General features: G+C 38.2%; 1 protein-coding gene across 1 annotated transcript; it reads right to left on the minus strand.

The window, feature by feature from the left end:
- Nucleotides 1-15,920: 15,920 nt before the first annotated feature.
- Nucleotides 15,921-16,925, minus strand: TAS2R38 (taste 2 receptor member 38). Its single transcript, XM_044246743.1, has one exon. It carries the CDS (start codon nucleotides 16,923-16,925, stop codon nucleotides 15,921-15,923), a length of 1,005 nt encoding a protein of 334 aa, XP_044102678.1.
- Between the last annotated feature and the right edge of the window lie 1,605 nt (nucleotides 16,926-18,530).

The following is an 18,530-nucleotide window of genomic DNA, read 5'->3' on the forward strand; positions in this document are numbered from 1 at the left end:
AGACTGACCCTTTCTATGTGTCTAAGTCTCCATGAAATACAGTGGGAAGGAAAGGTAGTAAAATGTTAACAAATAGAGAATTTGGGTGTAGGATATCTGGAAATTATTTGTACTTCCCTTGCAACATTTCTGCATATCTGAAATTATGTCAAAATAGAAATTTTAACAAAAGAAATCCACCTGAAGTCACTAGTGTTAGTGAGCAGGTCCTCCTGTACCCCATCTGCTCCATTCACTGTCATACAGCTCTGCACAGTACCCTTTGTCATGGACTACTCCTCCCTGACTCCAACAGCTTACCTTCCAGATCATGTGCCATGTGAGACTAGGGACCATTCAGTATTTCTTGAGCATGGCCTCCGCTCAATACAGGAAGTGTAGTGAGGGTGAATAACTAAAGTCTTATTATCAAGGAATTTGTACTACATATTTAATTTGAAGTTTTCCTTTTATTATATTTCCCCTAATATAAAAGCTACGTGTGCTCATTACAAAAAATGGCTAGAAAATATTTGCAGGGAAAATTGGAAAAACAAAAAAAGTCCATATAAGTTCACATATTTAGCTATAGTCACTGTTAACATCTCTGGGTATATATCCTTTTTAGATGACTAGGTAGTAAAAGGTTAGATGATAGATAGATAGGTGATAGCTAGCTAGATGCTAGATACTGGTTTACTTAGAAAAATGGGATCATATTGTATATATTGTTTTGTAGTATATACACTATAGATTAAGCTAGCGCTATATAAATATCCTTCCATGTTAGAATATAGATTCTGCATTTACAAATGGTCAGGATGGAAAATTTTATGTATATTCTACCACAATAAAAAAATTGAAAAAAAAAAGAGAGAAAAACTGAGATTTAACTTTGGTAATCCTCACATGATATTAAGATGTAAATACAGTCTTTAGCAAGTGTATTTTGCAATATAACAATTATCTTACTAAGACAATGGAATCTGCTCTAAATTGTAATTAGCAAAGGATTTAGGGAGATAGAAAACCATGCCCATACCTGTTCTGGGAAGAAATTTGAAGGGGACACAATATATAGCTAAACAAGTCTCCTGGGTGTACTGTGGATTTGTTTTGGGAGAAAACAGCATGTGTGTGTGTGTGTGTGTGTGTGTGTGTGTGTGTGAGAGAGAGAGAGAGAGAAAGAGAGAGAGAGAGACTGATCGAATTGAAATGGATGGTCATTAAGAACTCTTCCAAGGAAGAGCAATAATAGGGGCCATGGAGTTTCCCTTCCCTCAGCTTCCAGGATCAACTATTAAAGCTGGCAAACTATGGCACCAAAGAGATGGGCTGCCTGTTTTCAGAATCTATACCCTGTGGTGACAATGGCAGCAAAAAATACCAGTGACAGTAGGAACTGTGTGATTGTTGCCTTTGGATTGATAAGCAGCCATGGGTATCATAGGCGGGGGCGGGGGGTATCTGGGAAGGAGATCTAGAAGAAAGGGCTCCTATGATTCATTGCTTGGTGTTTTACAGTCAAATGCTCTACCCCTGAGCTATAACCCATTGCTTGGTGTTTTGGAGTGGTATCAGTCTACCAAAATGACTATACTTTATACTTCACACAGAGAAAAATACTATCTCTTGAGAATTATTATTAGGCACATGTACATTTAAATGTATATATATATATATAGTGTATATAGGAAGTACTATATAGTATATAGGAAGTACTTCCTTCACTATATATTGCAGGAATTCTTTCAAGTAGCCTAATGAGAAAACTTGGCAATTGAAAGAAATCTGATGTTTCCTCTCATCTTTACAGTCACAGTTCTTGAAAGGATTGTCAGTTTTACTGCCTCCTCTCCCTCCCCTCCCACTTTCTCCTCAGCTCTCTCTGATGGGAATCCCACCATGACTACATCATGAGATAATGACTCCAACTCAGTAATTAAATGCGTACAGTTTAGTCTTCATATTTACTGATCTTGAACAAGGGCCCACATCATTTTATGGTGTATACTTTTTCTTGGCCTCCATAAGTCTACGTTCTGCTGGTTTCTCATCTTTCTTTCTAGTCTCTCCTTTTGCTTTCTTCTCCTCTGCCTATTCCTCAGATTGTATACTTATCCCTCTTCTCTTCTGAGTCTCGTGGTTTCAAGACCATGCTCAAGAAGATGATTCTTAAATCTTTACTCTGAGTTTTAGATCTGTATATTTTCTGACTGTTTCACTTTTCACTGAGATGCTCTACAGACAACCTGGAGTCAACATGTTCCTAAATGTATTAATTACTATCCTCTGCTAAAACATGTTCATCCTCTTATGCTCTCTCTTTCAGAATGTGAAGACTACCTCTTCAGTTGCCCAAATCATAAAATGTGGGTCTTTTCCTTCCCTTTCCTTCCCTTCCCTTCTCCCTTCCCTTCCCCTTTTCCTTCTCCCTTCCCTTTCCTCCCCTTCCACTTTCCCTCCCCTCCCTTAGTCTCCTCTCTATTCCTCTCCTCTCCTTTCCTTTCCTTTCCTCTTGTCTTCTCTTCCAATCAGACGCCATGCCATGATGATTCTGTCTCCTCAAGTCTGTCCAATCTGGGTTCTTTTCCCCTTTCTCACATTTACCTCTTGCTCTCTCACTGACTCTCTCCTCCATCTTCTCAACAGTTTCCAAAGAAACTGTTCTTGCTATAATCTTGCTTCACTCTGTAGTCAGAATGATCTTTCTAAAATGCAGACTTGATTGCATCATTCCTGTGATGAAATATTTGAGTAACTTTTCATTGCTATTACAATAAGGTTTGGATTCCTCAGTGTGGTCTATGAGTCTTTACACGTTCATTCCTTTAGCAAATGTTGCTGAGTGCTTGCCATGTGCCAGATACTCTTCTAGGCAGTTGGGATATATGTTCTGGTTTTTCTGTATATCTCAGGATACCACATCTACCTGTGTTCTGCCAGGAACATTAAACTTTTAGCTCTTTATACAGTCTTTTTGATCCAAGTCCTGACATATACTTATTGAGCACATGATATGTATAAAGCAGTAATCTACCTCCTTTCTCCCAGGCATGTATCTATAGATCCCTATATACTCTCTTTAACTATATAATTTTGACTCATTCTTTGAGTCTCAGGTTAAATGTCACTTCTTTCAGGAAAACTTTCCTGATTCTCGTTCTTTACTCCAATTGGGATTAGGCACCCTTTATCTGTGGGCTCATGATATCATGTGCTTTTTCTCTGAGGGCTAAGGGAAATGTGTGATAATGTACTTGTTTACTTCCCCTGCTAGATGCTATGTCATCATGAAGGCCCATCAACCGTGTTTGCAACACTGCACAATGGCATTAGGCTTCTAGGCTTGTTGGATTTTTATAATTTACTCATGAGAGTGTGGAAAGGCCTTCAAAATACTTCCAATTAATTAAAAATTTGTGTATTATGCTTTGTGTGAATTAAGTAGTTTTCAATAAGGATAATTTAAGAGCTAGAGCATCTCTAAAGGTGTTGATTCCTGATTAGGAATATCTTCATATCTTTCTTAAATAACCACCCTGAAGTATGGACTGTGGCTACAGTACTTCAGATGATACCTAACCACCTCCTAGTTTATATAGAGTTAATTTATGTTCATATATATGATACTAATACTGTGTCATGTTAAAGTAAACTGCCACTCAGGCAAGGTGACAATCCAGAATTCATAGAATGTGCAGAATAAACCTGCTTTGGGAGCAACTAGGAGAACCCTCCATTAGAACTGTATGATGAATATCCTAACCTGAAAAGTCAGGAGATGAGGTGAGGCATGGCTGTGGAGCCTGGAGAGGGGAAGATTTAGAGTGTCAGTTTCTGGATTTAGGGTGTCAGGTTCTGGAGCCTACCTACCAGAAGCAGCATGGAAACACACAGTTGGCTTCCACTTCATGCAGTGACTCACTGAATAAATGAGACGTCATGCTGCGGGGGACAGTCATCCACTTGGGTAATGAGGACATTACTGTATTTGTAGCAGCTGCTGCAGCATCAGGGCAAAAAAACCCCACTATGGTCAGTAGTCAGACTTCCTGCTCAGGTTGTCTCTGGTTGGGCAAAACAGAACCAGAGGATGGAAAAACTCTCCCCATGTTCTTTCACCATATCCTAGAAGATCTGACACTTTTAAAATCTAATGGTCCCTTGTGACCTTGAATGTGGGGGAGACTCCCTAATCTCCCACTTCTAGGTTTAACACAGAGGAAAAGAGATCAGTGGACATGTGAGAATGCAATCACTCAAAATAAGGTGAACATTGTGAATAAAGCAGGCCATGTTTGTGACATAAAATCACTATCAGACACAGAAGGTGCTAGAAAATTTTATTTTCACTGAGATTTTAGAGAACACTGACTGACCCTGTAAGAAGAATGTGTCCTCATATCATGAAATGGACAAACAAATGCTTTGAGATGTAGCTGCTGATGTTTGAGACAGTTTGTGACATGAAGGGTTCTGAATAGCAGATAAGATACCGCAGAAAAAGAACGAGAATATTTGAAGATATCACTAAAATGTCAATTCATAATTCACAGAAAAAGGACAAAAGAAAGAGGTAGAAGGGAATATGATGCTAGATCCAGCAGAACTTTTACATACACTGCACTTTGCAGAGGAGAGAACACAAAACTGAATAAATATAAGAGCTGCAATAGTCAAATAAATTATAAGTAAAAGTATATGTGAAAAAAAGCTGAAGTTTAGGCAAAATCAATGAAAAAGGTCCAAACCTACATAAACTGGTGATTTGTTTAAAAAAGAATAAAAAGTATCGCATGGAGCACTGGGTGTGGTGCATACACAATGAACTCTGGAACACTGAAAAGAAATTAAAAAAAATAAATAAAAATTTAAAAAAGAATAAAAAGAAAACATATTCTAGAGGGCTCTGGGTAGAAAAATCTATGATGAAAGTAAATACTAGGTTTGTTTCAGATTTTTGTTTAGAAATTGTAAGTCCCAGAAGACAAGTCAATGTCTAGAGTTTTGATGGAGACGTGGAGGAACTAATAAGTAAAATATACGACAGAGTTTAATTTGAACTTGCATCCAGCATGCAGCTATATTTTGTTTGATCTGTTCAGTGTTTTAAGAAATTTGAGTCAACATTTTGAAATTTTGGAGCTTTTAACAGATGTCAAGTTATCTAGAAGTTCTAACACTGCTGAAAACACAGTCCCACAAGGAACAGTGTGGGCTGGAAGCTAGAGCAGGGGGCAGGAGTCACCAGGTCTATCTCCAGTGACTCCTCGGTGGAAGGAACCCAGTTGGTAGCTAGTGTCATGCTTGCGAGGCTGGTTTTTTCCCCCCTTAGAATAGAGCAAGAGTTTAAAGTCAGGCCTCTACTGAAAGAGGAAAAACAGAATGAGGCCATATGCTTCCAGAAAAATGTGAGAGAGTGCATTTCTATGTGAAAAGTAAACAATATTTTATGTACTTAAAATTCAAAGTATGTCTTAGCCAAGAAATAAAATTTAAGTGGCGCCTGGGTGGCTCAGTGGGTTAAGCCTCTGCCTTCGGCTCAGGTCATGACCTCAGGGTCCTGGGATCGAGCCCCACATCGGGCTCTCTGCTCAGCGGGGAGCCTGCTTCCCCCCCTCTCTGGCTGCCTCTCTGCCTACTTGTGATCTCTCTCTGTGTGAAATAAATAAATAGAATCTTTAAAAAAATTTTTAAGATGCCAGTATAAAACAAATTAGAACAATTGCTATATGGAAAAGATATCTGATGAAAATTTAGTTAACTGAAAGAAAGAACCAGAATTTCCATAGGATTAATTTCTGAATGCAAATAGAATAGGTAATGCTTTTGATAAAAAGGGGCCATAACATCTTTTTTTTTTTTTTTTTTTAAAGATTTTATTTATTTATTTGACAGACAGAGATCACAAGTAGGCAGAGAGGCAGGCAGAGAGAGAGAGGAGGAAGCAGGCTCCCTGCTGAGCAGAGAGCCCGATGCGGGACTCGATCCCAGGACCCCGAGATCACGACCCGAGCCAAACGCAGCGGCCCAACCCACTGAGCCACCCAGGCGTAACATCTTTTACAGTGCATTTCTGAAAGACTGTCTGTGGAGTGAAGGAGAATTTATATGACTTCAACAGAATCAAACCTCATGAATGCATGATAGCTAAAAATACTGTGGTGTTCAGAATACTGAAGATGGCAGAGAATTTTCTAGAGAAGAATGAAAGAATCTATGATATTTTATTTTATTATTTTTAAGCTACTATAAGCAATTTACTTTCGAAGTCATTCAACTGCCATCAGACATCATTCTAATTGGACATGTTCAAAAGGCTAAATGTGGTTTCGGGTTTTAGATTTTTTTAAAGTTTAAATTCAAGTTAGTTAATATATAGTGCAGTATTGGTTTTGGGAGTAGAATTTAGTGATTCCTCACTTCCATGTAACACCAGTGCTCATCCCAACAAGCATCCTCCTTAATGTCCGTCACCCATCTAGCCCAGCCTTCCATCCGTCAACCCTCAGTTTGTTCTCTACGTGTGATATTTCATAATTGTAGCTGATAAAAGCAAACATATTCAAAATAATTCCAAGCAATAGCTATATTTATCTGTGGCACTGAAAAAAAGCTTTTGTAATAAACCAAACATAAAATGCAGATGTAGGAGGCGTCTGGGTGGCTGAGTGGGTTAAAGCCTCTGCCTTCGGCTCAGGTCATGGTCCCAGGGTCCTGGGATGGAGCCCCACATCAGGCTCTTTGCTCAGCAGGGAGCCTGCTTTCCCTCTCTCTGCCTGCTTGTGATCTCTGTCTGTCAAACAAATAAATGAATAAATAAATCTTTGGGGTGCTTTAACCCACTGAGCCACCGCCTCTGCCTTCAGCTCAAGTCATGATCCCAGGGTCCTGGGATCGAGCCCCGCATCGGGCTCTCTGCTCAGCGGGGAGCCTGTTTCCTCTTTCTCTCTCTCTGTCTGCCTCTCAGCCTACTTGTAATCTCTGCCTGTCAAATAAATAAATAAATAAATAAAATCTTTAAAAAAACCCAAAAAACAAAAAAACAAAAACGCAGATGTAGGATATCAGAGACAAATTGAAAATACAAATTGAGAATTAGAAATGTTAATTTTTAGATTATATTCTCATAATTTTATAATGTTTTTGATTTGGAACTAGACCTAATACTTCTCCTTTTGCACATTACAGTTTTAGATTAGTATTGTGCATTGAGATGTAATATTGTGCATTGAGATATAATATTGTGCATTGAGATTTTGACTAGAAGCAATATTTAATTGCATTCTGCTTCATAATGAAAAGTAGTTGTTCTCAAGTACAGATTTTTACAAATATGAATAGAATGTTTGCCAAACAATTTTGAAATCAGAGGATATATATTGGAAAATAATCTTTTTTAAATTTAGAAATTTATTCCATGTCATGTGTTTCACTTCTGAAAAATTTTGGCATAGAAAATAGAAAAGAAAGAAAATAGGCTATATTATTTAGTATTAAATATGCTTCCCGAAATCAGGCTTTGTGTAAGCAAGAGTGAATCTGATTTCTACAATTGTGTATCTACACATGAATGTCCCAGCAAAGAAGTATCCAAGCCATTAGTCCATTAGGTGGAGGGAGGAAAGAAGGTGCTAGGAAGGCAATAAATAAAAATACGGTCCATTCAAATCATCCTCACTACTTTTTATCAGCTTGCTCCTCCCATAACTTTATGTCCTCCAAACTTGCCAGTATTTTTTTCTCTACCTATATGACCCAAGTGAAGATTTGCATTTTTCAGGATAGCTTCTCTTTTGATGGCCTCAAGTCTATGGTTCTGTCTTCTAATCTGAATTTCACTTCCTCATTTCCAAAAATATGCTGGTGTTTTCCAAATAGATAACCTGAAACCAACCCAGTTGCAGGAAATTCCAAACCACACATACCATTTTCCTTAAACTCACCCCCACTTCTCTTCTCAACTTCTTTATTTTTGTTAGTTATTACATCATGTTACAACATACTCACATGCTGGAAACCTCCTCAATTCTTCCTGTCAAGCACCTATCAAGATGCTAGTTGATGATTTTCAAATCTTTCTCATATTTATTCCATCTTCTTCATTCCTACTACCTAATTCTAGTCCAAATCTTTCACTGCAGTTGAAGTTTAAATGGTTGAAACCCCTTTCCTCCTCCTCTTCAAACCAATATTAGACAAATCTTTATAAAACTACTGCTCTAATCATATCACTTCCTTATTTAAGTTTCTTTCATAACCATTAACATGAACAAGTCTCAACTTTTGAGTCTGTGAGAAGATATTTATAAATTAAATGTGTGATAAGGGTTCAATATCCAAAATATAACAAAGGAGCTCATACAACTCAAAAGCAAAATGATTAAAAATGGGCAGGAGGACTTGAATAGACATTTTTCCAAAGAAGACATACAACTAGTTAACAAGTACATGAAAAGTTTCCTAGTATCACTAATCATCAGGAAATGCAAATCAAAACCATAGTCAAATACCAGTTCACACCTGTCAGGATAACTACTATCAAAAAGGCAAGAGCTAACAAATACTGGTGAAGATGTGGAAAATTTGTGCACTGTTGGTGGCAATGTAAATTGGTACAGCCACTGTGGAAAATAGTATGGGGGATCCTCCAAAAGTCAAAAGTAGAACTATCGTATGATCCAGCAATCCCATTTCTGGGTATACGTTTAAAGAAAATAAAAACAGAATATCAAAGAGATATCTACCTTCCCATGTTTATTGTAGCATTATTCACAATAACCAAGGCATGGAAACAACCCAAGTATCTATTGATGGATGAATGGACAAAGAAAATGTGATGTGTTTATTCAGCCATAAAAAAAGGAAACCTTGCAATTTGTCACAAAATGGTTGGATCTTCAGGGCCTTATACTAAGTAAAATGAGTCCGACGAAGACAAATGTTGTATGATCTCACTTCTTTTTAAGATCTAAAATAACTGGACTCATAGAAACAGAGGACAATGGTGGTTGCCAAGGGCTGGGTTGGGGGGAGAGAAATGGGGAAAGTGTTGGCCAAAGGCTATAGACTTTCAGTTATAAGATAAATAAATTCTGGATATCTAAAGTACAACATGGTGACTATAGTTAACAGTGCTACATAATATACTTGAAAGTTTCAAGGCAGTAATAATTGAATATTTTCACCATAACCAGGAACAGCAACAAAATAGTAATTATGTGAGATGGAGCATGTGTTAACAAACTTTATTTCAGTAAACATTTTGCAATATGTATGCATATCAAATCATCACATTGTACACCTTATTATTATAAATGTTATGTCAGTTATATCAATAAAGCTGGGAGGGAATGAAATTTGTGAGATATGACAAAAACATGTTTAGTGGAAAGCTTAAAACTTTTAATATTTGTGTTAAAGCAGAAAAAAAAGATTTAAAATCAATGATCTAATTCTCTGCCTTAAGAAACTAAATCAGATTTCTTTGTGAGATTAAACCTACAAAAGTAGAAGAAAGGAAATAATAAATAATAGAAAATAATCAATAAAAATACAAGAAGTAGAGAAAAATCAAATGAAACAAGAAGTTTATTTCTTGGATATATCAGTAAATTGATAAATCTCTACCTAGATGAATTAAAAAGAGAACAGAATTTATCAAACTTGGGAATGAAAGATAGCAAGACAAGTGCTATAGACATTAAAATAATAATAAAGGAATATTATGATCAAATTTATGTCAATACATTAAAAACTTAGATAAAATAGAAAAATTCTTTGAAAAATACAACTTACCAAAATAGATACAAGAAGAAAGTATACTGGACTAATGAATCATTGGGCACTATATAAAAAACTAATAATGTACTACTTTACCTTGGCTAATTGAATTTTTAAAATAAATAAATAAATAAAGGATTGGGATAGCTAGTCACTAAAATAACTTGATAATACTATATCTATTAAGTAAATTGTAACTATAATAATTTGAAAACCTCCCTGAATAGGAAATTTCAGTCCCATAAGATTTCTTTTTTTTTTTTTTTAAGATTTTATTTATTGGACAGAGATCACAAATAGGAAGAGAGGCAGGCAGAGAGAGAGGGGGAAGCAGGCTCCTTGCTGAGCAGAGAGCCTGATGCGGGGCTCAATCCCAGGACCCTGAGATCACGACCCAAGCCGAAGGCAGAGGCTTAACCCACTGAGCCACCCAGGCTCCCCAGTCCCATAAGATTTCTGATTAATGTTATCAAATATTTAGGGAAAGATAATACCAATTTTATACAAAGTCTTAAATAAAATTAAGATGGAAGAAACATTTCCCAACTTGTGTTATGTCAGAATAACCCTGGTACCAAATTTGAAAAAGGTATTACAAATATACAGAGAGGTTAGTATTCTTCATGAACATAGATGCAAAAATTCTTAGCAGTGTATTAGGACATCAAATAGAGCAATATATAAAATAATGATACATCACGAGTAAGTGAGTGCTTACCCCAGGGATATAAGATTGATTTAACATTTAAAAATTTTCAATGTACATTTTTATGTTAACAAAATAGAGGAAAGAAATTACATAATCATCTCAATAAATACAGAGAAATCTTCTGATAAAATTCAGCCCCCATTGGTAATAAAAATTCCTACTGCACTAGGAATAAAAACAGCTTTTCTTAATCTAATAAAACAGATCTATAAGAGATCTATAACTAACATTGTACTTAATGACAAAATTACTGAATGTTTCCTCCCTAAGATCAGTAATAAGTCAGTTCGTATATTCACATCAGTACCAATCAATATTGACTAAAGATCTCAGCCAATGAAATAAGGTAATACATAATATAATAAAGGTAATAAATAATATAAAGGACATAAAGATTGTGAAGGAAGAAGTAAAACTGTCTCTTTTTTCTCATGACATGATTTTTTGTTTAGATTTTATTTATTTATTTGACAGAGAGAGAACGAGGGGCAGTGAGAGAGAAAACACAAGCAGCGGGAGTGGGAGAAGGAGAAGCAGGGTCTGCTGAGCAGAGAGCCTGATGTGGGGCTGGATCCTTGGACCCTGAGATGGTGACCTGAGCCGAAGACAGATGCTTAATGACTGAGCCACCCAGGCGCCTCTCATGACGTGATTGTTTAAGTATAAAATTTCAAATAGTTTACAACTACTAGAACTAATAATTAAGGAGAGTCTCAAGATACATGGTTAGTACACAAGAATCAATTATATTTTTATATACTAGCAGCAAATAATTATAAAATGAAACTTTAAAATAAATTCTGTATATTATAAGGTTATAAAATGTTAAGTACTTAGGGATAATTGTATCAATAGATATGCAAGACCTCTGTACTAAATGCTATAAAACATTGCTGAGATAAATTAAAGATAAATGTATATATCATATTCATAGATTATCAGACAGTATTTTTAAGAGACATTTCTCCCCAAATTGATGTCTAGATTTAACATAATTAGAATTCAAAGAGGCTTTTCTTTTTCATTTTTAGAAATAAATGAATAAGCCCCAAATGTGTCATTTTAGATTAGCTTAAACAAATCTGCAAAAGAAAAATGAACTCTAAAGAATCACAATATTTGGTTTCAGAATTTACTATTAATCTATAATAAAGAATATCTATAATATATATAATATATCTATAATAAAGAATATCTATAATAAAGAAGAATATATATATATAATATATCTATAATAAAGAATATCTATAATAAAGAAGTGAGGTTTTGATGAAAGGATAGACAGATAGATCAATGGGATACAATAAAACCAGAAAACCAGAAAGAGATCCATGAATATATAGTCCTATGTTTTCTGACAAAGACGTTAATCCAATGAAGGGAGGGAAGACTTCAACAAATAGTAATGGAGTACCTGAATAGACATATGGGAAAAATAAAGTTCATCCCTGCTTAACATTAGATACAAAAGTTAATTCAGGATGAATTATAGCTCTAAATATAGAAGTGAAATAATAGAGGAAAGCATAGTAGACCAATTTTGCATTTTAGAGGCAGGCACATATTTCTTATAGAGGACACAAAAAGCACTAAGTGTTAAAGGAAAAAATATAAATTTGATTTTTCCAAAATCCAAAATTTCTGATCATCAAAAGATACCATTAAGAAAATGAAAGGGAAACCATAGTCTGGGTTAAAATAGTCACAATACATGTATCAGACAAAGGACCTGTATACAAAAAATCAAAAGCTATATATATAAAGCCATATATATATATATATAATTTATACACACACACACACACACACACTCACTCACACTCAAATGCTACCAAGCTCCTAGAAATTAATAAAAAACAACTCAATATAAGAAGGGCATCAAATATACTTAAATGATACATTTTTTGATTGTTCACAGTCAGTCACAAATCAAAGTTACTTTACAATAGAAGATATACAAATGGCCAAGAGCACATGTGCTCCATATCACTAGTTATGAGGGAAATGCAAGGTAAAACCATAACGAGACAACATTCACTCCATTAAAACAGCCAAAATTTCTAAAGACTGGAAATGCCAAATGCTGGTAAGAATATGGAACAACTCTTACATTTTTGTTGGGAGCATAAAATGCTAGAATAGCTTTGGAAAACCTCTTTGTAGTTTTCTTATGAAGTTAAATATACATCAACTTAATGACAAGTATTTCTACTCCTAGGTGTTTATCTAAAAGAAATGAAAAGATGGATTTAAGAACATTGATTAAAAACTTCATTCGTGGGGCACCTGAGTGGCTCAGTTGGCTAAGTCATCTCTCTGACTCTTAGTTTCAGCCTGGGTCAAGATCTCAATGTCATGGGATCAAGTGACCGATCCCATGATTGAGTGACCGATCCCACAGGTGACCGGCTCCACCCCTGCCCAGGGAATCCTCTGGAGTTTCTCTCTCTCTCTTTCAGTCTCCCTCTGTCCCCTCCCCCACTCATGCTCTCTTTCTCTCTCTAAAATAAATAAATAAATCTTTAAAAAAATTCATTATAGCCCCAAACTATGACCAATGCACATGTTCATCAATGGTGAGTGGAAAAAGAAGCTGTGGCTCATACACTGTTAAGGATGGATCTCAAAGACATCATGTTGAGCAGAAGTAACAGAAACAAAAGAGTATTTACAGAATTTATACAAGAACAGGTAAAAAAAAAAATCTATGGGAAGAAATTAGTATAGTGGTTGCCCGTAGGGGATGGGGATTGACTGGAAGAGAGTACTTGGTCTTTCTGTGCTGATGAAATATTGTACGTCTTATTTGGGGTGTTGGTTACACACAAGTGTACATTTATCAAACTTCACATTGTGCATTGTTGTACATTTAGCATCTGTGTGTTTTGCTGTATGTAAATTTTACCTAAACACAAGTAATACTATGAACAAATAGTGAATTCTAGTTAGTCCTTTTTTTGCCTTTTGCAGTGCTGTAGGATGGCAATTTCAAAACCACATTCTCTGTATACTAGGTGTCAGCAAATGAGCAAATATATTAAGCGTAAGTGGAATATATTTCTCATGGTTACAAGGGAGTTACAAATGTGTAAAAAGGAAAACTAAAGTGAACCGTTTATTTTTGGATTGGAACTGGAGGTATCTGTGTGGGGGAGTGGAGAGAGAAATGGGGCAAAACATAAATAATGAGTGAGTGTTAGTAAAGATATATGGGAATTCTGGCAACTATAAATTTGAAATTTTATCAAAATATAATTTGATAAATTTGTTAAAAACAAATTTGTTTAAAACAAAGCCATGGAGAGAAGCAAGAGGTAATGAAGACTAGTTCATAGAGAATTTATGCAAAAAGAAAGAAAGCAAAATGCGCTTTTTTTTCCTTTCTTTTTTTTTTTAAATAAGATTTTTATTTATTTATTTGACAGAGAGAGATCACAAATAGAGAGGCAGGAAGAGAGAGGAAGGGAAGCAGGCTCCCTGCTGAGCAGAGAGCCCGATGTGGGGCTCGATCCCAGGACCCTGGGATCATGACCTGAGCTGAAGGCAGAGACTTAATCCACTGAGCCACCCAGGCACCCCAGCAAAATGCTTTCTTATGGTCATATTCCTCCAAGTACTCTAGGAGAAAGTGGAAAAAAGGGCACAATACAGGGTGCCTGGGTGGCTCAGTAGGTTAAGCTTCTTGATTTTGGCTCAGGCCATGATCTCAGGGTCATGAGATCGACCCCCATGTTGGGCTCCTTGTTAGTTAGGCGTTGGCTTGTCCCTTTCCCTCCCCCTTCCTCCCTCTTCCTGCTCACGCAAGCTCTATCTCTCTTTTTAATTTTATTTCAAAGATTTTATTTATCTCTTTGACAGAGAGAGACACAGTGAGAGAGGGAATGCAAGCAGGGGGAGCGGGAGAGGGAGAAGCAGGCTTCCCAGTGGGTAGGGGAGCCTGATGCGGGGCTTGATCCCACGACTCTGGGATCATGACCTGAGTTGAAGGCAGAGGCTCAACGACTGAGCCACCCAGGCACCCCTCTCTCTCTATCTCTTAAACAAGTAAATAAATATATATATATATATGCACAAATATATATATATAAAATATATATATATATATATATTTTAAGGGCACAATACAGTTCCACAGGAGGGTCTGACATCATCCAGCTCAAGAAAAAGGGCATCTGGAACAGTGTTTCTCAACACTGACTGTACCCTGGAATCACCTGGGGAGCTTTAAAATGATTCCTGGGTTCTACCTCTAGAGATCTGATAGAAGTGGCCTGCTATGTGGCCTGGGCCCTGAGATTTTTAAAAGCTACCCAGATGATTTCAGTGTGCAGACAAGAGTGGGGACCCCTGCCTTGGAGGGAAACCTAGGGCGACTTTAGTGGCCACCAAGAAAGGAAACCATATGAAGTTACGAATTGTGTAGCCAGTTCAGAGGTGACAGAAGGTTAGCTGGTTTTGGACAACTGGGGATAAGTTTTGGACAACTCTGCCGGAGAGCAGGAAGCAGTTGTTGAGCGGTTCCCACAGCTGGCCAAGCTACGAGCCTCTGTGCATGCCCTGCCGTGATTTGAAGTCTGTCAAGATTTATATGTCTTGTATATCTTTTCCTTTCCAGAGTGTTGTCGGATCTGATTTGAGAAGAGCCTTCCTGGCAGGTCGAGAATACCAAATCACTACAAACAGGCTTTTCAGTGAGGCTATTTTGGCAGGTTCCAATGCTTGATACCGGGCAAACCGTGGTGTTCAAGGGCAAATAGAGCAGAGCCAGAAGGCACACACCAGCGCCGGTATGCTGAGTACCCACTGAGCAAATGTCTACCTCTCTTTCCTCCTATTGCAAAGCAGGTTGAGTGTACATTTCTGAATCCGTGTATTTTCAGACAGGATGACCTCTAGTCTCTGGCTTGTGTAGGAGTTTTAATGGAGTACCTCTTGAAGTTGAAGTGATGACACTTGATCTTTCAAGACTGTCTTTTCATATCTTACATTTCCATGAAAATTGTGGAGCTTGAAGAGGGTTATGTGATTGTCATAGTAGTGAATATTTTCTAATATTAAGCTAATGCCTGTTTTAAGAAACAGGTTTAGAAATCATGTGGAAAGCCAATCATGTTGTCCTGGGGTTTATATAGTATTTGGTAAGAGGTGATTTGTCATGGTTTGGTTCATACCAAGCACAAATAATCTGTAGTATACGAAGCATTTACACTGAGTACCTCACCTCTCTATTTCATTCTTTTTCAAAACAAACTTGAAGAACCCATGCACGTCATTCTTGCCTAGGCCACAGATAGAGCTTTAATTATTTTATTCTACTATGGATGGGTTCATTGACATAAACTGGAGAGACTCTCACTTATGCCTACAGAAGAAACTGGAATAGGTTTCTGAAGGTTTTATGAACAATCAAAAGCATATGCATGAAGAGCCCATTTCGTGCCTGCTCTCAGCATAGATCTGGAGTCCTGGGATCTGCCCTGTGGTCTGCCCTTACCTTTAGGCTGCTCTGAATCCAGAGTAGAATGGTTTCCACAGCTCTCCTTAGCTTGGCATTGCCCGAGATTAGGATTGCTGCATGTATCGAGGGACAGGCTGCTAGGATCCCCACACATATCATTACCCCGATCTTGTTGCGCCACAGCATCAGTAAAGGCACTGAAATGAGGGCCGCACAGAAGGACACCACGTAGAGGCAGAGAAAGGAGACGAGAGATCTGAGTGCTTTGATATGGGCCTCCAGGCTGGGGTCATGGGAGTCCTTAGTTTTGGCCTTCATTGTCCTCATGTGCCTCCCCAGAGAGACAATCAGCACCCCAGAAGAAACCAGAAAAAGCAAGAAAGGAGGGATGGACCCCAAGGTGCAGAAGATGAAGGAATGATAGAAATTGAGTTTTGTAATTTGCAAATTGAGTTCTGTATTATTCATGAAGAGCATAGTTGTGAACCCGAAGCCTGATCTACTAAAAAAATCCCCCAAACAGATGAGAGTGCAGATGGAAGAGAAAACCATGGCGCCCAGGAGCATCTGGGGGACCTTCCTGGAGACCCAGCTTGCCAAGCAGAGCAGGAGGGTGTGAGAGAAACGGGCAATCTTGGAGCAGTAGAGAAGGCTGAGACAGGTAGTGAGCCACAGACCAGCTTGGTTTGTGACCATCCAGAGCATGACGATGATCTGGTAGCTGAGGCTCAGTGGGTCCTTCATGCGCTGGAAGTATATAAGCTGGATGGCATCCAGGAACAGCAGCGCATGCAGGAAAAGCCGGGTGAGGCTGAGACTCAGAAGGATAAGATCACAGTTGCTCAGTGGCTGCCTCCTCACCACGTCCCAAAAATTCACCGAGAAAATGAAGGTATTGGTCAGAATCCCCACTGCAAACTCCAGGGCTGAAAGGAATAGAAATGCACTCTTGACTTCATAGGACACAGTTATGACAGGAGTCAGAGTCAACATGATGCCTCTTCTTACTTGGTTAATCTAAGGCTCAACATACCACCCGGCAGAGAAGCGTCAGTGTACGTTATAAGCCAGGGCCTCTCCTTCACAAGGCATCAGGCTCTTGCCCTGGATCTTTCCCAAAGTGAGGACATAAACATTTCTGACAGCAAACTTAGAAGAGGGATATATCGCTGTTTTGGAATTTCTCTTGGACACACACAAGGGCTCATTGTAAGAGCAGAGGACTGATGGTTCTTTCTTTTGGGTGATGCAGAAGCTTTTAATAAACCTGGGTGTGTTCACACAACAGTCTTCTCACAGGGCTCTGGCACAGCATCAGGGATGCAAACAAGACAGGGTCTCAGTTTTCCAAGTCTGGTTTTGCATGCCCATCGGGACCTGCATGGGAGAAGGGAGCGGGATTTGCTTATGGGTTTGAAGGGAACTGGCAACAGGCAAAACACATCTTCTTAATGAGCTAAGGTTTGAAATGGTGCCTCTTTCCATTGACCTGCCTTCTTCTATCACCTCTGAGGCATGACTCTTATCATAGACTTTGTTTTTCGTGTCGATGAATGTATAGTTCCTCTCCTGGCATCAGCACACATTAGTTAAGACTGCCGTTGCTAAAGATTTCATTCAAGCATCATCGTTATGCCAAGCACTGTGCTGGAATGAGAAGCATTACTATGAATGAGGCCAGCACCTGCCACGAAGGGAGTGGGTAGGGGGTGGTCTGGCCCAGATTATTGCAGAGGCCTTTTAACTGCTCACTCTGCTTTCCACTCCCCACTTCCTTACCCCATTTTCCTACAAAGCAACGGTAGTGATCCTGCTAAAATACAACTAAGGTCATGTCATTGCTCTGTTCAGGGCTTTCAGGGCCTCTTATTTCTCTCACCATAAAAACAAAGTCCTTATGGTGGCCTGTGTATGGGTCCTGCATGCCTAATCAGGTCGTCTGTCCCTTCTCAGATATCGTCCGTGATACTTGCTTCCTCCTTCGTTCCATACCAGCCATATGGGCCTCTTTCATGTTCTGTGAACTTCCCACGCATAGTCCCACCTCAGGGCTGCTGTGCTTGCCCTTCCCATTGCCCAAATTGCTTTTCCCACACATACCCTGGTATCTCACTTTCTTCTCCAAAGTCACTTTATCAGAGGGATCTTCCTGATCATGCTAAGAATGGTACCCCATATCCACATCTCAGATGCTAGTGAGCACGGTTACCCCATTCTGTGTTCCTGCCTGACCAGAGCATGATGATGATCTGGTATAAGGGATTATATCCTAAACATGACATACTCTAACATACTAGGCTGTAATTTTGAAGTCTAGCTCTCTCTTAAACAGTTCCGAATATCTGATGTGCTTGGGCTTCTTGGCATCTCTAATTCTCCTTCATCTCTAAAGGAGTTTGAGCTGATTTTAGAATCCCTTCTCCAAGCTTTGTAAAAATTCAGGCTAGCTACTCAATGGAGATTTGGAGAGTCGATCATTTAGAGACCAGATGTTGTTTTATAACATTTCTGCCTGATGCTTTTTTTCCCCCACTCTTAAAAATGTTTAAACTTTTCCAGTTTTTTTATTGTTGTCCTTCATGCTTCATCCAGCCACTC

Source organism: Neovison vison, chromosome 4, assembly GCF_020171115.1.
Source record: "Neovison vison isolate M4711 chromosome 4, ASM_NN_V1, whole genome shotgun sequence".
Lineage (NCBI taxonomy): Eukaryota > Metazoa > Chordata > Mammalia > Carnivora > Mustelidae > Neogale > Neogale vison.